Source organism: Lipophrys pholis, assembly GCF_963383615.2.
Source record: "Lipophrys pholis genome assembly, chromosome: 6".
NCBI lineage: Eukaryota > Metazoa > Chordata > Actinopteri > Blenniiformes > Blenniidae > Lipophrys > Lipophrys pholis.
This window is the reverse complement of record NC_137629.1, coordinates 17,639,295-17,661,870: the sequence shown is the minus strand read 5'-3', so window position 1 is coordinate 17,661,870 and position 22,576 is coordinate 17,639,295. Positions and strand designations below refer to the sequence as shown.

The 22,576-nt window shown below is 39.4% G+C and overlaps 1 protein-coding gene across 1 annotated transcript in view; it reads right to left on the bottom strand.

Moving 5' to 3' along the window:
* The window catches only part of gabra2b (gamma-aminobutyric acid type A receptor subunit alpha2b), a gene marked incomplete at both ends in the record, with an annotated part of 40,392 nt that overhangs the window by 1,710 nt on the left and 16,106 nt on the right, over positions 1–22,576 (bottom strand). Inside the window, 6 exons of the mRNA XM_080466049.1 lie at positions 19–221; positions 1,881–2,033; positions 14,265–14,408; positions 15,766–15,848; positions 16,537–16,757; positions 20,198–20,265. Coding sequence (XP_080322175.1) covers positions 19–221; positions 1,881–2,033; positions 14,265–14,408; positions 15,766–15,848; positions 16,537–16,757; positions 20,198–20,265 — 872 coding nt within the window. The remainder of the gene's footprint in view (positions 1–18; positions 222–1,880; positions 2,034–14,264; positions 14,409–15,765; positions 15,849–16,536; positions 16,758–20,197; positions 20,266–22,576) is intronic.

Sequence of the window (22,576 nt, the reverse complement as noted above, 5' to 3'; positions counted from 1 at the left end):
TGTTTTCTTCTTCATTACCTTGTCAGTCACCAAGCTCTTTCCGTCCCAAGCCCAGCCGCGTTTTGTGAAGTAATTGACGGTGGCGAACTCGATGAGGGCGGAGAAGACGAAGGCGTAGCAGACGGCGATGAACCAGTCCATGGCGGTGGCGTAGGCAACCTTGGGCAGGGAGTTCCTGGCGCTGATGCTCAGCGTTGTCATCGTGAGCACAGTGGTCACACCTGGAAACGAGCCAAGCACACCCATCACACACCATCCATCTTCTATTCCTGCTTCATGCAAACTACAACCACAAGAGGAGGAGGAGGATATTTTTGCCAACATGAGGAGAAACATGGACTCCTCGCAGGGCTACCACACAGCAGCCTGTCTTTGCAGGTGGTTGGAGAAACAGGCTCAGGGAAAACATGCAAACTGGAAACCAAAGCTCTGTTTTACAGTGTGCGCTTATTATAGATCTACAAGTGCTGAATAATAAACTTCAGTACTATAGCAGGTTTGGAAATAAGAAGGTATGTATAAAAAGCATTTGCGTTGCATTTTTATGTGTGTAAAGCGTAATCTTAGAGAATTCCTGGTGTTTTAAAGTGTCCAACAGTTTGTTTGAAACAGGTGCAGACCACATTAATTCCAGAATGACCATCATGTTGTCAGCAACAGATTTTACACTCGTGGTTTCATTTAGTGGTGACATGAGCTTCAGTGCAGAGGGTAAAAATCCATTTCTGATATCACAGCATCAAATAGGACCACATGACATCAGGTGAAAATGTGATCTGTGGCAATGATGAGAATTGTGATACCACTTTATCCCTAATTTACACCTCGCTCTTGTTTTCTGCCACCATGATGCTCACCCAGCTTTCAGACAATCAAATCCGCCTGGTGTGTGTGTATATACACACACACACATATATACATATGTGTACACACACACACACACACACACACACACACACACACACACACACACATATATATATATATATATATATATATATATATATATATATATATATATATATATATATATATATATATATATATATATATATATATATATATATATATATATATATATATATATATATATATATATATATACCAAACCAGGGTAAGCCTTTTATTCTGAATAATTTCTTGACCTCTACATATTGTTCTTTACCCTGTCTAAGATGATTTAAATTATTTTCTTTTCTTTTCTCAAGCAGCATCAAACTAGATTCAAAAGCAGGGAGATCTCCACTTTTCTCTTTATCCTTATTTCTCCTGTCTATGAGCCAGCCTTCATGACTGACTGTGTGTATAAATAACTATCAGACATTACGATATTTCCATAGATGCCATGTCTGAGAGGGTTTTATGCCCCCCCCCCCCCGATCAAGTTTAAGCTGTGGATGAAAAATCCCCTGATACTGAAAGACCTCTGGTGAGCATCCTCCAAGAAGAAGATGCTAATTTAAGGCTCACCTTTTATCTTTTTGCCTTGTCAGCCAGTCAATACAAAGCTGGAACCAGTTCAGTGGCTCCTGCAGGAACTAGGTTAAACTGCTCCTGTGTTTATCTGAGCATTAGGACAATTACAGCCACCTACAGCATAAAACCTGTAATTAAGTTACTCAACCATTAAATATGGACGAGTGGATGATCATTGTATTTACTGTCACCGCCACGAAGAGAGGAAATCACTTATCCATTTACATGGATAAGTGATTACGCACACATTTCCACTCACTGTAAGAAGTTGGCCTTAGTCAAATGTCCAAATATTGGCAATAATGTTTAGAAGTCTGAGCTGGGCCTGAAAGTGAGTGTGAGTCTCTACAAAGCTTTGTGTAGCCTGTGTGTCAGCGCTCGGGGCGGCGCTATCAGCTGCTTACCAAACACAGTGCGGGCCGGCACCGACTCTCTGTTGAGCCAGAAAGACACTTGAGACAGGATGACGGTCATGATGCATGGGAGGTACGTCTGGATGACAAAGTAGCCGATCTTCCTCTTCAGATGGAAATGAGCTGTCATCACCGTGTATTCACCTGCCAAGACAACAATCAGGGTCAGTCTCAAAAACCCACTATGCAAATTCCTCGGCTGCCGTGTGACATCTGAGTACTTTTAATTACCCGTCTGCACTTGCCTGAGTGAGCAGTCTCTGCTTGCTGCTGTCAGGTGACAGAAGTGTGTTGATCTCCACTACAGGCTTTTACTGACTTCAGTAATGTAAAAGGATGTCTGCTTCCTGGGAAAACCCCTGCTGCAACAAGTGGGGGCTTTGCTTAAAGTTACCCAGTACGAGAAGGAAGACACATCTATGTACGAAAGCAGATGGAAAATCTCTCAGTAAAAATCTTTGGATCTGCTTTTAGCTAATCTGGATCTGTGCGCTTGTTTTAAACATGTTTTAATTATTTATGCTTTTACTCTGGTTTCCATTGAGTTTTATGAAAAGTGCTCAATAAATGTTATTATTATTATAATCATGTAAATCAGGCCAGTGGGTAGTGCTCCCAGTGGCGGACCTGGCTCATTTTCCGCCCCTGGGCGCTCGCAAAGAACGGTCTTCCTCGTGCACGTGACGGCGATGCCAGTCTCTCGCGTACAGCGATGGGCCCACGGCTCTGCCTTGCGCAGACAGGGGGCGGCGTCACAACACCGTATCTGAGCCGGCGCACGGTGCGCCCCTGCTGAGTTTGCGCCCTGGGCTGCTGCCTACTTCGCACATAGCAAAATCCACCCCTTCACCTCACACTGAGAAGGTTATGGATTGAAATACAATTTTTTTTTTCCCATGTATTTTTTTCACTGGGTTTTCAACGTTGTATACATTCTCTTCAAGGTACATATAACCCGGTTTTCTTTTTCTTAACACAATAACATCTAAAACACCCCCCACACACACAATAAATATGGCTACAGTGTTTTACTATACTTGATGGTCTGCATAACCTACAAACATCCTGCTATATGAAGCTGTCAAATATATCATTAGACTTCCAAAGATGACACAGTATTGAACAAGGGCAGAAAAGGGCAATTTTAAGCAATACTCATACTTTTTTTTTAACGTTTGTAGTTTTAAAAATGCAATTTTGTTTCAACATTGATTTACAAAACAATACTGTCATTTTTATATGGTTTGTCAGAGAAATGTGCTTTCAATGCAGATATTTTATACAGGTAAATTGAATTGAAATCCTTCTATTGCCAATGTACTTAGATGTGGGGAAACATAACTAAAACTTTGAATAATTTTAGGCTAGATATTTAACAAATAGTGTCCTTGAGTACTTATTTTCAGTACATTTAACATCCCCGTTTCTGGCATAAAAAAATATATTTCACATAAATCATAGGAAATTATTAAGTGGGCTTTTGTAATCCTGATGGCAAATTAGTACAACTGACCCACACTGTAACTAATATATATATATCCCCATCTATATACTTGCTATATACATTTGTATTTATTTCCCCTGCAGTCTGATCAGGCCTGCTCGTCACATTTTTGTTAAGACTGGAAATAAAGCTGCCACTGCCACCACAATTAATATTTTATAACACGGCCAGTAAAAATTGATGTGTTTGTGTGAGCATCCATGAAATCGATGAGACGCTGCAGATCTCCTATAAAAATTATCATTATTGCCTCAACTGCACAGATTTTTTTATTTTTTTTTGCAAATTAACGGAACAATGGCTCTTATTAACAAAAGGACTCCACCTTTTTCATGGCATCCCAAAGAGTGAGGACTCTTGCTTTGTCATGATTCGTGACTAAAACAATATCAACGACACAAAACACGAGTGTATTTCAGACTGAATGAGTGCATGAGTCAAGTAGTTGAACCCACACAAACTATCAGAGACAATATTAGTCAAATTGAACTCGGCAGGCCCACACCACCCAGCGTCCTGATTACTTATGTAATTAACATCGCTGAGACGTTACGCAAGATCGCAGCTTGTGGAGGCCTAAACGGGTCTTGGGCGTAGATTAGACGGCCCACTGCAAGTGTCCACTGCAATGCCTGAAAGAGTAATCCATCCATAGATGCAGAAGTAGGCAGTGTGATGTGCTAATAGCTGTCAAGGCCGTGAAACGGTGCCAGTGCTGCAGAAGCAGGCAGCCATTCCAAATGGAAGATATCTCAAAGAGAAGCCAAGATTAGACATGAGAAGAAGAAGAAGAAGAAGGGGGGGGGATGTGTTACCCATGGCAACAGAACAGAGAAACATAGCTCATTTGCTGCGATTTTGAAATGAAGGCCTTGATACACGCTGCCACTTGGCAAGAGGGAAGTCCTTTTTCAGCAGTGTGGGAAGGGGGGGGGGGGGGGGGGGGGGGGGGGGGTGTCAATTCCATGGACTAATCCCAAAAGATTTTTTTTTTTATTCCTTCCTTTCTTTCATAGCACTGCATTCGTATGGCCTGTGTTCTCAGCAGTTATGTGAAGACTAATTCTTTCTCCGTGGCGTGCGCACACACACACACACACACACACACACACACACACACACACACACACACACACACACACACACACACACACACACACTTGGTACCCTATGGGGCTCTACAGCTTCTGTAATTCAATTTGCATCCCGGTCTCGATGCCTGTATTGTGGATTGAGGTGTGTGTGTGTGTGTGTGTGGGGGGGGGGGGGGGGGGGGGGGGGGTGATCCTCTGTGATCGCCTCACTGTGAGGGAAGACAATAATTACAGCATGAAGATGGTAATCGCCTCATGTTTGCTACAGATGTAGGAAACAGATGTAGGGAACAAGGTTCCCTGCTGAATGGACAGAAATACCTCCTTCACACATGTACAGCATGACTTCACGGGGATTTATCCTACAGGGAAAGACTGCGGTCGTAATTCCTATAGTTCAAAGCCATGATGTGCTGTGATTTTGGATAATAAAAACAGGTAAAATGGGAAAGAATAGTTAAGCTTGCAACACGACAACACTTTGCTTAGTTCTGTAGTCATAAATATTAGCAATTAAAAACAAAAGGTATAAATCCAGACGTTTACATTTTTTTAAACAATCACAATCATAAACAAAATATTCATGTAGAATGATCTACATTCTGTTCTTAACTATGGATGTTTTTAAAAAAAAGAGTCAAACTTGACTTGAGTGATGCATCATGGCAGAGTTTGGTCAGTTTAAAGACATAGCGCGTATATTGCACCCCAAAGTAATCAGATTATAGTAATGATGAAAAAGTGCAGGCAAAAACTAAATTCTATTTAGTCAAGCACTATAAATATAACTTCTAATCATAAATAGACACCTTTCTACACAATACTGGGCTTTTTGTTTTTTCTTCATACAAAATCCACTCCTAGTGGAAATGAAAAGGGCCCTGGACACATTTCAGTAATGAGAGTTTACCATGTTGTTTGATAGCTAATTTTGAAAATTATAATAAAGGGATAAAAAAGGACATGTAACCCAATGTTAGATGTCATTTTCTTTTTGAAATCCATAATAAATAGTGTGCGTTAAATTTAGTTTTTGGAAAGAAATGACTCGGACATGCTTATTAAAGCGTCATGGGAGTCACCGACATAATCCTGCTGAGCAAAGACTGAATGAATTAATCTTGCCAAAGTAAATACTGGTAGGGTGTAATTAGGGTGTTATTTTGATGTGGGATAAACAGAAGTGCAATTATTTCTTGATTAAAAAAAGTGTAAATAAGCAAAAAGGAAAAAACAATTGTAATATAATGAAATATTTAGCACATAAAAGTGTGATTGTTTCACAGAGTTTAGACTTTTCTGCTACAGCCTACCCAGCGTCCTCAGTTCATAAATCCATGGTATATATATTGAAAAAAGAAAAGAATGTACCGTGACACAGCTGCTCTAACCTCGGATACTCGACCCTGCGTGTGAGGTGAGACTTTCACTTCTGCTCAGGTCATGGACTTCTATCTATAATGTATGCAGCTACACAAAAACCATTTCACACTGCTAACCGAAACAAGGGGGGGTTCTAGAAAAGCGTCTCTCTCTCTGAGTGCTCCAAGGTAACGAGTCCCACACAAACAAATGTATGGCTGAACCGTGGTATTTTTTATTATTTTTTTGTAGTGTTGGCATTTTTTTCGTCCGTCTTATGCAAGATGTCCGTCGCTGTGGAGTCGCAGAGCACGCGCGCGCTCATTCGTGCCAAATGACCTAGTTTGCAAGTACGCTACACCAAACACTGACACACTGGTAATGAATGATTAATTTAAAGTCAGCCAATCAGATAATGTGGAGTGACTAGTTAAACAAGAGAAACAGTCACTGGCAGGCATTCTGCCTTCTACCAAGGCATCAAACATCACTTAACCTAGATAGAGGCATTTGGTGCATGAAAGGGTATTCCTACTCAATGAAGCTGAGGCAGGGATTCCCTTGATAGTGGATTGCAGACACGGGGGACATACTCTATTCCGGTAATTGATACCTGAAGGAAGGCAGTGGGGGAAACCCTTCACTGCTTACCAAACAAGTTATAATTTCAACCTTTGAGTTCATCTTTGCGCTCCTCCATCATGAGGATAGATGATCTCCACACCATTGTAACATATATGATCCTGGATTGTGAAATGAAGAAACTGTTTCTTGGTGCAGTCACCCACACAACCCTGAGCACCGAAAAGCATGTGAAGTTCTAAAAATGAAAACTGAAACATCTTCTGAGAAAAAAAGAAGACTCACTGTACATGCTTGGACACATAAAGAAAGCATCTCACTCCAGAAGCTTTGCAGACCTCCCACTCTTCCCTCAAGAATACTGTTGAAGTTTGGAGCCGATAACTAGAAGGTCAATATTTTCCAACAGGAAGAAACTCCTGGAACTCTTTCATGATCATCAAATGTAAGCCATAAACCGGCATGCTCACTATTCACATCTTCCTCGAAACTTCGGAGCCTGGCTACACTTTATTAAGCCTATTTACAATGAATTTACTCTTCAATCAGTGGTGATCGCTCTGCAGAGGAACTTTATTCAACCTGGCGCTCATGCAGATCTCATTCAAATGAAGAAAAATAAAAAGCGTCTCCATGCCCCGAAACAAAACACACTGTACATCTTTCAATTCAACTATCTTTCAATCGATCTGAAAATAAGAAAGTAAGAAAGAAGAGCCAGCCTACACAGTTCTCACCATTATAATCATTGACAGTATCGCTGTCCTGCAAGAACTGCGTTTCAAAAGGCTTCTTCCATCATGTTTTCTTTACGACTACAATGAGAGCATCTCTATAAATCAGTGACATAGAGAATAGATCTCCAAGATCTCTCATCTACTGCTACATCTAATTCCCTTTAGTGTATGTCATTATATTTGGAGTTCACCTCACTGTCAGCTCTACATATTCATTTTCATCTCTGTTGTTTTTACTCATAGGCCTTAATAACTCATCGCATTAGAGACATCAAAACAGACACATCGTCTTTAATAGTCCAATTTATGAGTTTTCCAGTGGGAATACATATAAATGTCTTGGAGCTGTTCTTAGCTAATTGTAACTATAACGGTGCTCAGGGTCACTGAAAACTTGTTGAAAACGCTCAAGCTCCATATCAGTGTAAATGGTGAAAACCGCACTTTCCTGAAGCTGATACTGCACATGTGCACTACGGTCACAGTATCACAGCGTACTGTTCTCTGCGTGCATACATTAGTGGTTTTAGTACAGGAAAAACAGCACCCACTAGTGGCTCTACAGGGAAAATACATGGTTTTCCAGGTTTCAGTTGTTTCTACATTTCCAGTCATTGTTTTTAAAATGTTGTTGTCTAATCTCGAAACATTTCTGAAACGAAAACGCATAAACTTGGAACGTTGTCATGTAAACTGGGCTTTAGATAGAAGGAAAAATAATTTAGTCACCACCTAACCTTCAAAATGTGTTTTCAGGTGAATGTGTTATCATTTCAGAAAAGGTACAGGTTGACATGTCAACATTTTGAAAACAATGTCTGTTCACACAGAAACGGCAGAAATGATGAAAATAATGTCGTTTTCATGTTGGGCCACCAGTGGGTGCTCTTGAATGTTTTTGTCATGAAACCACACACACATGCACTGAGAACAATACCCCTTAAACATTAACAAAAGGAGATTTGTGTAAGTGTAAGTAAGATTGTTATCACGGTGAGTCACAACTATAAATCTACCAAGTCTCAGGAGAATATGGACTGAGAGTCACGACACTCTGGAGGCAAAGTTTGTTGTTATTGTCCATCTACTCGAGCTGGTGCTGAAGAAGTATTTTCTACAGCTGTGGTGCACATGTGCAGTCGCTGCATTTCTGCCATCTACATGGCAACTGAGCCCGAGTGTTTTCAAACAATACAGTTTTTGTACATTTACACAGACATGGAGTTGGTGCATTTTCAAAATGGAAGCCTTTTTGACAAGGTTGCATTTTAAGTTACTCTGAGTACCGTTGTTATGTAAACGGACGGCCAAAACGACACAAACGTTTTGTGTTTTCACTTGAAAACGTTGGCGGGTAAGTGGGGCCTTAGTTACCCTAGCCTACATATTTATCGAACAGCAAACACCACAGTAATTCCATAAGTTAGTTTTTTTGTAAATAGTATTGACTTTATTAGGCATAATTTCCATAATGTGCTGGTTTATACATGTGATCAGGGGTGACTGGTCATAAGGGGCAGGTGGGGCTGAGCCCCACTTGGTGTCGCCAGAAAGGCGACACCAAAAAGATTATCTACAATATGTTTCTTGTCTGTGAATAAAGCTTCCTCCCAAACTGCACATAATTAGTATGTCAGGACACTACTCCCTAGTTATTGGTCTCCTCTTGCTGCTTCATGCTGTGTTTTCTCCTGATCTACACCAACGGTTGAATGAGTGGTGCTCGCCCCTGTCATACAATGCGGCGTGCATCGTAATGCGCAGGTGCTCAGGCTGTGGCTACATTCATTCAGACCACAGGATTTTCATAGCGAGTGGGGCTTGCAACCCAAAGATCCACTGACAACTTCATTTGGAAGAGCTTATTTAGGCACTGCTTCACAGTACCGGAGCGAGTCGTCACAACTGCTAGCTTGTGAACAGCGTGAGCTATCAAACAGCTAAATGAATTAAATCGAATATTTACTGGAGCACAACTTTGAAACTCTTACTTTAGAAGAGAAACTGAAGGTGGTAAACTGAGTGATGTGATGACCAAGACTTTGTAAGAATCTCATATTTATGTAACTCTGCTGGTTGTCTAGCGGTAGAATTCCCATCTATGAAGCTGCAGGCCCTGGTTTGATTCCCGACCGTGACATTTATTTTAATCAGTTTTAAAAAATCTTTTTGATGGGCTATCTCCAGTGTTCAACCACCTCACGGGATCAGCACCTATATGGTTGTCATAATGCTGTGGTTAAGAAGCTGTGCACCCACTTCACTTTGGCATTCAGTGGAGTCAAATAATCTTGCCCCACCAAGTATTTCCATATAAAAACGCCACTGCATGTGATGACTAGAATTGTTAGTGGCACATCTAAATGTACTGATAATGTGAAATAATGCATATCAAAGGAAGCTTGTACTGACTATTTCTTTCTTTTATTTGACCAATGAGGCCAAAAAAACTTGCTTGCCCGACCAAGTACAATTTTCAAATTAGGAGCCATTGCTTGGCAGTAAAAGCTATGTAGAGTTTCCTTCCGCCATGCCCCACGACGTGACCTAGTTTTAGAATATAAGTGGCTCTCAGCCTTTTGGTCTCCCACTATAGAGAGACATCACCTGCACCCCTCCATTAAAGGTAACATACATATTACATGATTCTGTGAGTCCTGAGCACTTCTGTCCAAAGATGGGACTGTTAAGAGGTGCTACAACTTTCACCACAATGAAACACAGATTCAGAAACATCTGAGAGGGAAAAATGCTGCTGTGACCCTACCGAAGGGTCCCGATCCTCAGGTTGAGCACTGCCACTCCAGATCACTTGTGCTCTGTCATCCTTCTTGTTTTAAAGCCTGATTCATAAGGCCTCTGTGACTTGGGGGGTTCAAAAGCCTTATATGAGTACTTTATGATTAGTTTATGCAGTAAAATGTATCATTACCATGACAACATACACTGTCTGTTGTTTTTTGTTGATCCACTGGGTGTATTTTGAGGTCCTTTAGATACATCATTATCATTATTATTATTATTATTATTGCTGCTTATAGATATGTTGCTCTGCTCTGTCTTGGCTGATAAATGGTGTATTGTACCACAGAGGCCCTCTCTGCAGCGAGAGTTAACCGACCACGTCCGCAGCCATCACATCTCCATGCTCTGATCTGCCGGCCTATTTAATGCGTGTGCTTTGCTTCTGTTACTGCTGCTCCACTCCACCCAGCCTCCACCTGCTCCGGTTCTGCACTGTTTGTACACACCCTGGAGGGTATTTATTTCTAAGTTAATAACCACTGGGGGATTATTTGCAATGGTCCCTGCATGTCATTTATCGCTGCGCTGTGTATTTCATTCTGCTCCGCCATGCTGCCACAGCAGGGAACATCGCCCAGATGAAGGTCCATATTACGGAGACAATTCAAATTTACATTTTTATTTGCCGATTGGCGTGATAGTTTCTGACAGAATTAAACATTAAATATTGGGAAATGAATGGCAAACATCATAGGATGGCAAGTTTCTTTTCCGATGCATTAAAATCTGTTTGAATACCCCACAAGATCTGAAAATGCCCTATTGTCTATTCAGAGCCTCACCGACTTCAAATTCCCCGCACAGCCCACTTCATCGTCTGCTCTGCTTATAGGCGTCATACAATCTGCTGTCACTGGATGTCAGGTCCCTTGTTCCTCCCGGGATAAGAAAGAAAACAGCTTCCAACCTTCTGTCGCCTCCCCAAGAGGAAGCCTGGATGTCTCAGAATGCACATCCAGACTCCAAATCTTTTAATTTCTCATGAATTACAAGCACTTTCTGATCTAATCTTCTGAGTTATTCCTCCGAGCAGCTAACTTCCTGGACAGTAATCGTGTTGCTTTCATCTTCGCGCATACAGGAACACATATAGGCTTGTGTGTACACCGTCTGCCCTCGTTTCTTGGCATCCGCGTTGGTGGGTTTGCATGAGAGATGTGCGGCGTCTATTTTTAGCTCTCATTATCTCCTTCTTTTATAGTATAGCCTCCTGTCTATGTATTTGTGTTCTTTGTTTTCTGTAGTCACTTTGTGAACAATAAGCTTTTTAAAAGATTTGTTTTCTTAATAATTCAACTTGATTCAATAATTCAATGCCTGATTGTCTTAGAAAGAATGTAATTTCTGTTTCTGTGCCAAACAGACCCAATAAAGCCTCGAGACAATGTGATGTGGATGCAGCACATTCAAATGTGTTGTCTTCTCTTGAGTCAGTCCCATAGATGTGAGTAATACAGAGCAAATAAGTGACCGAGTATTTTAGACGACACACATAGAAAGACCAACATACAGTATGTAATTAAGATACAGTAAATACTAAAATAAGTTCTTTTTGGCAAAAAAAATCAATAATAAACTGGGTGGAAATGTCAACAATGTGCCTGATATTGTTACTATGGCAACCAGTAAAAGATATCAAATATTTAAGTTAGTGTGTCTAAATCTAACTATTTCATGACACGTAGACTATCACCATCATGATGCAGCCACTCAATGGATCAGTTTTTTTCCCTGCACATCAATACCCTAACATAACTACCAAAATGGTATGCACTATATAGCTGTGCACGCCCCCTGTGGGACCAACATATCATTACACTTTTAAAAAATGAAGTAATCTTAATAGGGCGATGCCTCCACTGCATGCAACTGTCATTGTCATGTTCATTAAGCTCTCACACAGCACTCCTCAAAATATGCTGGTGATGCTGGATTACTCACTTAAAAACAGGTTTTACCTTCTTTTTGGACTGCCCTCCAAGGAATCTCAATTGGATCAAAGTATTACTGGCATCTATCCATCCAAATGTTTCTTTTTGCCTACCAGCCTACACTAGTAAGATTTGTTTTGCATCAAGAATAGCCTGGAAAAATGTTGTTAAAACCATTTGAAGTGGTGGTGAAGTTTCATATCTGCTCTAAAAACTAATCAAAACATTTAAAGAACAATTTGATCTCTTGACATGTAGGGCTGTGCTGATACTGATACCATTAAAGCAGATAATCAGTGAAGGAGGAGCAAAGTCAGGGCTTCTGAGGATATACATACACCTGCTCCAAAATGAGGTCTTATTTACACCACCTGGGGCTGCAGTGCTGCACTCGTTATGACCAGTGTCCATGCAACACAAAGCTCATGTTGTTCACAAGCACTGATGAGACAAAACTTAAAGACGCACATGAACAGTGGGGTAAATCCAGTACGATTCATTGATGAAAAAAAAATCTCATTTCAATTGATCACATACCCGGTGGCAACACGCTTAAAGTCAGAGGCTCAAAATTGACTTGTGTGTTGATTTCATGTTCAAGAAATACACTGAATATTCAACTACTAATAATAAAATTCTGCAAAAGTCTGCAAATTATCAGAATTGAATGTATATAAAACATTTTAAAAGTGATTCTTTGCTAGGTTTGTGTTACTTAGTACTTGTATCAGCGTTAAATACAGATTTTGTCAGAAGCAAAAGTACCAGTCTTTCTATTTTGCATTGAGACTGTGTCTATGTACAATCAATCATGGATGGGATTATGTAATTGCATAAGTACTTACTCAAATTTAAGTACTCAAACATGTACTACCTAAAACAGTTATATCAGTGCATTCCTATTTATGTGGTTTTGAAGTTTAATTAGAGACATTGAAGTAAGCTCACTATTTTACTCTATTAAAATCAGCTTATTTAGAGTGCTTCATATAGGAGAGCGCTCCTAAAAGTCAATATCAGATAGTTTCAGTCTCTTATCTAAGTTTGTCTGAGGATAACATCATCTGGGCCTGAGCTGATGTTGCCAACATTGTTTTCATAACTTCCAACTTAATGAACAACTGAATTCCAACACCTTTTTCTTTCAATTTATGTCTGCCATATGAACAAACAGGAAGCCACCATCTGAGCTGTAATCATACAAATAAGCGTTCCACAGATGTCCAGTACCTTCGCTTTAATATTTCTAGTCTTAAAAACAAAAACATTTATCCATATTGAGTTATTATCAAATTATTAATTCATTAAAGCGACAATGGGCAACATGTGTGAATATGTGTCAGTTTCATAGGTTATGAAAAGAAATTAACATCATTTGAATTCTAAATGCTCTGTAATTACAAGACCAAATCAAACTGGAATTACATTTCATTAATTTATTAGGAACAATTCCAATATGTCCTTAATGTGGAAGTGATTGATCACAATTTGGAGTGGAAATCAAATTTTTCTGGGCCTCACAAAGATCAAGCTTAACTTGAGGTCATACTTCTTTTTATTTCACGACCTATTGTCGCTTTAAGATCCTTATTATACCCAAAGGTATTCTATTCACCATTAGGGCAAAGATTGTACTGTGTGTTTCACCTCTAGCATGACAATCTTTCATTCATTTGCTTTTGTGACCACTACAGTCACAGTAAGATGATCCTCCCTTTTTTCCAACTTCTCCATAGACTTTTTTTTGACATACAAATCCGGCATATGAAAATCTACCCTGCATTCTTCCCTAAAATTGAGAGGTTTAGAAAGGAGAAAGCAGCAACAGCTCACCTGTCATGCTGCTTTTGGGTCTCCAGTCCATACTAAAAAGCAGATTAACAAAGTATAGAACTCAGGAGGCCAAATCACCGATTTGTGTTGGATCTTTGTCATGCAGAGGAGGCCCGAACAAACGTTTCTCTGCATTTTCTGAGCCAAATAAAGTGAGTAACAAAAAGAGGAAAGTTAGCGAGCGCTTCACAGTAAGCCATGGCCGCCTCCTATCATGTAGGAGGCGGACGAGCTCAACATCCACCCAAACAGGCACAAAATCACAGTTTGATTTTCACACCGAAACTGAGATGAAGATATTGAGGTTGCTGATTCCAGAAAACTAATCCAAAGGAAGCCATAGATGTCCTTACAACTTACAGATTAGTGCTTTGTTGTGTTGTTAAAGGCCGTAGAAGAAACACCTGGAGAGACACTGTCTGTCCTCCGTCTGACTTGTTTTATTCAGCTTTCCAGCAGAGGTTGGAGGTCAGTAGGAAACAGGAGTCATGCTGTGGATTTGATTCCATCCTGGCTTTGAAGCTTACCTGTACTCGACTTGATGGTCTCTTGTCCGACCGTTTGCCCCAGCAGGTCGTACTGGTTCAGGCGGGAGTTCTCGCCTTCCACCACCACCGAGTCCGAGGCGTTTCGGGTCCAAGCGTAAGTCACTTCTGAGATTGTGTAGGCATCTAAAAAGAAGGGAAGATAATAAAGCCATGCAGAGGAGAGGGAGGGATAAATCTGGGGCAGATGTTGCTATTAATGATGTTTTAAAGAAATTATCATAGAGATCCAAATTTTTAAAGAAAGAAAGAAATACTACATTGATTTTATTGCTGGATTACTAAAAGAAAACAATTTCTGCAGAGAGAGGGAAAAAAAAATCTCTCCATGGTTGAAGATGTCATTTGTAAAACACCAACAAGCAATCGATGCTTGGTGACATTTGCCCTTTTCAATCACTCACAGCAAACACTGGAAATGAAATGCGAAAGCTTGTCTGATGAAATAGAAAGACCTCCCCACCCCCCCTTCATATTTTTAGTTTAATACGTTGAATCGAAACATTTTGCCAATCATGTTGTACAAAAGACTGTTAAGGTAGCAAATAAGCAAAGAGATTAGTGTGGAACTGTTGTAGGTCACCATATAAATGCACTGAAGGCAAGTAGGGGCATTTAAATTATATGAGAAGTCAAGACATTTCAGACCTGACCCGAAATGGTATGATGATAATAATTTACAATCTTTTGATTTTAACATCTTCAAAACAGCTACAAGCAGAACAGAAAAAAAAAATCCTCATCCAAATGTAATGAAGCCATAGCAATTACAACGTATTGTACTTTCTTCTAGGAATATATTTGGATGAGTTTAACGCCATTTCACTATCATCAGTTCGTTTACTGTGCTTCCCTCATATCTCTTCAGATGCTGATGCATGTTTTGTTTAAACTGAAGGGCCACTGCCAGAAAAGTGAGCCATGCATTTCAGCTTTCACTTAGACCATGTTTACACGTACCTGGGTTTTTACAAAAACGGATATTACTCCCTCTATGTTTACAAAAATATTTTCATTGACAGGGACCTGCATATACACCTGGTTCAGAGCTACTATGAGCGTGCCAAACCTGCAGGGGGCAGTGTAACGGAAAGCATGAAGCCATAATAGCCAATCGGAATCCTTGAGAAAATACACAACGTTACTAATTGTGATCTAAATATCCGCCGACTTCCTTTTAGATGCAAACAGAGACACTGAATTTTTCCAGATCTCCACTGTGGCCGGAGTTTTCAGGAGTTTTTGGTGGTGACTCGTCGCTGCGTTTATGTATGAATGCGTGACCGAAACGCAGAAAAATATCTTAGCTTTTTAAAAACCCGGGTACGTGCAAACGTGGCCTCGGTTCCCAGGCTGATCTCTTTGGCCAAAGAACCGGTGAGGAGAAGAAGTAGAAAGACAAAAAAAAAAAAACTGAAAGTAAAAGAAAGAACGCATTTTACTTAAAGTTCCCTCAGGCACTATCATCATCAGAGTTACTCACAGCTGCCAAATTTTAGTGGACAGGAATGAAAGTCCATGGGGAAATCCTCCAGATGCATGGGGCACTCTGCATGCACAGTTAACCTGCATCCAATTCACAGAAAATTAAGGCGACGTTACAAATGCATGACAAAGTAAACAACACAGATTAAGGCACCATCTCCAAATGAAATAGAAGACTCGCAAGCCTCATGCACTATTCAAGAACCTTCCCATCTGTAATGCCTTGAAACAAAAATAATTCACCTTAACTGTAATCAGCGGAGCAAAGTAAACAAGGCACTGCAGAGACCAGCACGAATCACACGGCCTGTGTGTGTCTGTGGTGAGGCTGGAGGTGCGCTACATGATAAGAATCTGCACTGTATTTATTATTAAAAACATTATTCCACCACTCCTAAAATAACTTGCAACGTTTTGTCATTTAAAATCATCTGCCTGGAATAAGTGGTTTCAAAATGTCTTGTATCCAGGTAAACAGGGATGAAAAGATTTACAAGAAATGTGTCAGACTTGCTGGAAAAAAAAAGGAAATATACTATATGAATGCTGCCTCTGCACTTTAATAGACTTTCCAAAGGATTTTTTTAAAAGGTGCAGCATGTAGAATTTGTTTCGTGCCACTACATGCAATAGGTGGCAGAAGTAAGTATTTACTCATCTTAATGAATTCAAGCAAAACAATATTCCATAATGTACCATTAAATTTCTTCAGCTTTACATTTAACTGTGATTTCTTTTCCTTCATATGTCCCTTCGTGTCTCGACTCACCTCATGGTGTACAGCAGCGTCCCATCATCTTTGATCCTCAACAGTTTGTTTGGCATGGTCATGTTATGAGCCACAGACTTTTTCCCGTTGTGGAAGAAAGTGTCGGGGGTCCAGATCTTACTCGCCATCAGGTTGTTGAGCGGCAAAATGTTCATTGGGCCATGAAATTTCAACCTCTCATCCTTCCAGCTTTGTCGGAAGAAAACATCTATGGTGTACTCCTGAGGACAGAAAAACAGAAAATACCCTCAGAACTTATTCTGATGGAATGTACAGCACAGATAAGACTTCTCACTACCTACGACTAGTATAGATTAAGTCTGTAGCTGAGTTATGTTTTCAGTGCCTCAGAGAACCGTTGTCATGTAAACGGAGACCCACAATGCAATGAAAGTGTTCCGTCTATCTATCTATCTATCTATCTATCTATCTATCTATCTATCTATCTATCTATCTATCTATCTATCTATCTATCTATCTATCTATCTATCTATCTATCTATCTATCTATCTATCTATCTATCATTAAGATGTTTCTGTGTAAAGCCATAAACTACAAAGAACACACATTTATTATCAGTAACATTTTCTGACACGCTGCTATTTGGGATAAAAAATTATGCTAACAACTGGTTGGGCAGAGAAGAAAAGGAATTTCTCAACAATGTATGTAGGCATTACGTGTTTTTAAAGATGTTTCAGTTATTGGACTAATGGACAAAGTTTAGTGGAATGGATCATTGTTTTTTTTCCTCTCATGGACTGTCCGACCTGATTTTAGTTTTGTATCTTATCATCTTGGTTTGGTGCTCAGGAGTCAACAGGTGTGGGACTAAAAGCCCTTGAGTGTTTCTCACACAGTCCAGCCATACATTCAGTTTAAACCTGGTCTCGTCTTCTTTTATTTTCCCATGAATGACAATTAATTTCAACTTCTTCTCATAAAGCATGAACTAAAACAAAGTGCAGGTTCCCTTGTCTTGCTCTTTGGGAGCCTACAACAAGCAGGTCTTCACAATTGACTCCACCTGCCACTGCTTTTAGGAAGAAAAAAAAAAAAAAACAAGAAAAAGAGTCCCTGAATGGCCTTCTTTATTTGTCAAAGCTCCATCACGGTGAGGTCTGCACACTCTCCTGAGCCGGTTCTTTCCTGAGCTGGCTCCAGGGCCAAGACAACCCCTTGACCCACAATCCTCTGTTGCCAAAAGAGACCACACATGGGAAAGGATTCAGGGCAGAAAGCGCTGCGCTGTGAAATGTGTGTACGTGTGACAGTGCGTGCGCTTGTGTGATTCACACGCAGCTCGCGAGGGTGAGATGCAGAGAGATGAATTCCTCTAGAGATAATTTTTTTTCTCTTCTCCTTGTCACAGTTGTAAAGCCTCTGACATTTAGATCACAGGACAATGAAGGTGTCCAGTATAACACCGTCCAATTTAATTCCTTGGTGGCTCCTACAGTATGAGGATAGATTTGCTTTTGAGTTGGTTTTGGCCATCTTGACAGGCTGGCTATTTAAGCATTTAATCCAGGAAAATAAGGGTGCAACAAATTAAGCGATGCAGGAAATATGAGCCATTCAAAGTGGATAGGAAACCCTCATGGTAAGCACATCATTTCAGCAAAACACTAAAGGTTAGATGAAACCTTTCCTGCTTGTTGTTTTCCATTGCAAGTAATTCTGGTTCTAATTTAAAAGTGAGTCTACATGTTTGTTTTTGCCTTCAAATCCCATTCAAATGTGAGCCTTCGAGTTAGTACATACAGTATATTACATAATGAAACAGCTGCTTTCTCTGTGCCATGCACCCCTAAATCTGTACAAAAAGCCATTAAAAACACACAAATTCAGAGGAGGGCATGACCTTTCAATGAAGTAATTGTGGTTACAGTACAGTAGTGGTAAGCAGTCTCGCTTCACATTTTCAGTTTGAGCCCAGACGAGGGTCTCTGTCCTTGTGTTTGTAAGAGTTGTCACCTGCAGTCCAAAAACTTGTAGCAACATCGCAGGCCTTTATAAACACTTTCAAAACTGACGCAATCCTCATTACCCAAATATATTTTCAAGACGTATGTGACATTGCCAACTGTACAATATTTATTGGCATAAAATCCTCCAGGTATTTGGGATATTCTGGTACACACGCCTGGTACTCCATACCAGATATGGATGGATGGATGGATGAATGGATGAATGAATCTATTACTAATGTGTACACATCTCTGACATAAAGCCCTTGTTAAACTCCTTTTTGGGGAAACCTACAAGAGCTCTTTAGAGAGTCGGCGCCTTATTTTCTAGTTTTGTGTAATTGTTTCATAATAAATATATTAAATGTTGATACTTGTCTTCTATACTTTGCAAACAGGGTTTGCAGGGCGTTGGCCATGAATGAAGGTGGGTATCCCACATTTTATAATTGTGGTATATTCTCACATTCTTTTGTCCTGTTTGTGTGGCTGAAGCTCATGTCGACAAACATAGCCACACTTTTTCTTTCCCTTTTGCTATTTCTAATTATTTCCTTTGGCTTTTAGAGACCTTTAATAAATCCTGTAGACCACACAACAAGGGGCCGGCCTCAGCAATCAGCTGAATTGCTCCAGTGTCTGAATAAATCAATCCCATCAGAAGGAAATATTTCATTTTCTTTCTCATTTTTTATGAGACTGCTGTCTGCGCTAGAGCAAATAAATCGTATGTTTTTAGCCTCCTACCCAATTTTTCACAAGCCATATGTTCATTTTACATGTGAAGAAGTCATAAAATGCTTCAAATCGGAGCATAAATTGATGATTACTAACCCGTGGACATTTCTCCCCAATGGCTGGACTGCATCTGTGCTTTTGACCTCATCGTGTTTGGCTTACTTTTTAGGTTATGAGCACTAATGGCTGCAGCAAAGACACACTGTGATCACCCCTGCCAGTGAAATTGAAGGAAAAAAAAATCTTTTCCAGTTGGCAGTTTGTTTGTCTGCCCATCTGTTTATCCGAGGGATATATTTAGAAGCAGGAATCAGGAGATATTTAACTGACATTGAGTGCACAGGTCACCCTATGGGAGAGTGACTCAATCATTGTGGGTAATCTGGCTAAAATAAAAAAAACAAATTCCAGTCTTTAGCCTAATATGTCTGTGTCTTAGACCTGCTCCCGCTTAAGTGGTGGTTTGCGTTCAGCTAAGAGCCTCCTGATTAGCATATCTTTCAGGGGCCAGCGCATTGAACATCCAGGGTTTTCATTATTCAATCAATACATCAATCACTGGGAAAATGGGTGCCGGACAATAGAAAGGATGCTGTTGATATGACGTGAAAGGTGGGCGAATGTTTCCGAATGATAAACAGGGATGCCCAGGATAAACAAAGGAGTGACTGGAATAGCAAGAAGATTTTCAATAATTTATAAGATGAAAATTGTCAGATGAATAGACATTGTGCCGTAGTGAGGAATACTCGTCCTACTTCAGTGAGCAGAGAGGGGAAAAGCAAAAGACACAGTGATGCGATTACAAGTGTAGGAGAAGCCATAATAAAGCTAAAAATAAAGCAACAGAGGCATTTTTTTTCTTCCTTTTAAAGGGGAGCAGGGAGTGTTACCACTCACAACAACAGAAACAATAAGTGAAACACAGTATCAAACCAAAAGTCTTTGCTCACCATGTCTGTGTCTGAAACTGGTCCAAAGCTGGTGACGTAGATGTTTGTCTTCACCTCAGTTACCCTGTCTGGATAAGAGAAAACAAGTCAGAGGGACTAAGACAAAACTAAATTGAAATACTGAAACAAAAAAAAAAAACAAGCTCTGATGTAGGAATGTGGGTCGTGCATAGATTCCTGCAAACCTTTCACAGAAACACATCTGAAAAAAAAACTGAGTAAATAAAATAACATAAAACAGCCAGGAGTGCATTTTGTGATAGAGGTTTACTAATTTGTATAACACTACATCTTAAATACTGGAACAATTTCCGAAAAAAAAGTCCTTTATTGTCTAATGTCTCTGGATTATACTACATCATCATGGCATGGACTGGATTAGGACTGGATTGGACATGGAGGTAACAAACAAAAACTCAAACATGGCTTCACGCGCTGACAGTACTAACTGTACACCTGGGGACATGAACCACATCGCACAGAGGATATGTGACTACCAAGAACTGGAGCTGAAAACGTTTGAGTACACCGAACATAATGTTTTAGATTTGGAAGATCAGTTAGACCCAGATAACCTGTTCTTAACAGCTAACGCAATTAATTGCAAATACTACACTGAGAATGAATTTAACAACTCTGTTAAAATGGAAGGGAAATTCTCAATTATTCATTTCAATAGTAGAAGCATGTACGCGAATTTTGACGCAATCAAAGATTACGTACAACAGTTTGAGCATCCATTTAGTCTCATTGCAATATCAGAAACATGGTTTAATGAGGATAAAGGCATTGTTTTTGAGTTAAATAATTATACGTTAAACTATGTAAACAGAAACAATAAAGGGGGAGGAGGAGTTGCTATATACGTCCTCAAGGAATTTAAATTCAAAATATTAGAAAATATGACAGCATCAATAAACAACTTACTTGAATGCTTATCAATAGAAATTATCAATGTAAAAAAGAAAAATATAATAGTTAGTTGTCTATACAGGTCACCAGGCTCATCCGTGGAAATATTTACAAACTGGGCAGAAAAAACATTCTCAGAATTAAGTAACAAAGTATTATTTATCTGTGGGGATTATAACATTGATTTGATCAATCCAAATAAACATAAGACTACAGATGAGTATATTAATAGGATGTACAGTTTGAGTTTATACCCGACTGTCACAAGACCTAGCAGAATAACAAAGCACAGTGCTACCCTCATTGACAACATCTTCACTAACAATATGCAGTTCACAAATGTCAGCGGCCTAATGGTTTGTGATATAACGGATCATCTGCCCGTATTTACTGTGTATGATGATAAAGGGTTAGATCAAAAATCACCTCAAAAATATTGTTATAAACGCGCAAAAACTGAGGACTCAATTTATTCACTTTATAGTGACTTAATAAAACAAGATTGGAGAGAGGTATATAACAAGAATGATGTAGATAGTGCTTATGATACTTTCATGGAAATCTTTAGTGTAGTATACAATAAAAACTGTCCAATTCGGCAATTTAGTAAAAACAGCAAAACAATAAAATGTCCGTGGTTAACCAAGGGTTTACAAAATGCATGTAAGAAGAAAAATACTCTATATAGACAGTTTATTAGACTAAAAACAGATGACTCTGAAAGAAGATATAAAACATATAAAAATAAACTGACCGATATATTAAGAAATACTAAGAAACTATATTATACCAATCTATTATATAAAAACAAGAACAACATGAAAGGGGTATGGGGAATACTAAACACTATAATCAAAGGTAATGCAAACAATAATTCATATCCAAACTATTTCACTGATGGGAACAATGACAATCATAATATGAATGATATTGTGGAAAGTTTTAATAGATTTTTTGTAAATGTTGGACCGGATCTGGCAGCAGAGATTCCGGAGTGTAGTAGCAACGAAATGGAGTCATTGATTGACATTAATTCAAAAACCATGTTTTTGACTGGAGTAACTGAAGCAGAAATAATAAATGTTGTTAACGGGTGTAAGAATAAATTGTCTACAGATTGTTTTGATATAGACATGACACTAGTTAAACAACTTATATATGGTATCGTGAAACCATTAACTTACATATGCAACTTATCGTTTCAAACAGGAACATTTCCAAATAAAATGAAAATTGCAAAAGTTATACCAATACATAAAAATGGGAACAAACACATCTTCACTAACTACAGACCTGTCTCTTTGCTCCCCCAGTTTTCTAAAATCTTAGAGAAACAGTAGCATGGACAATTTCATAGAGAAGCATGAACTAATTAATGAAGGTCAGTATGGGTTTCGAGCAGCAAGGTCAACTTCAATGGCCATCATCGATGCAATAGAAGAGATTAACAATAGCTTAGAGGGAAAG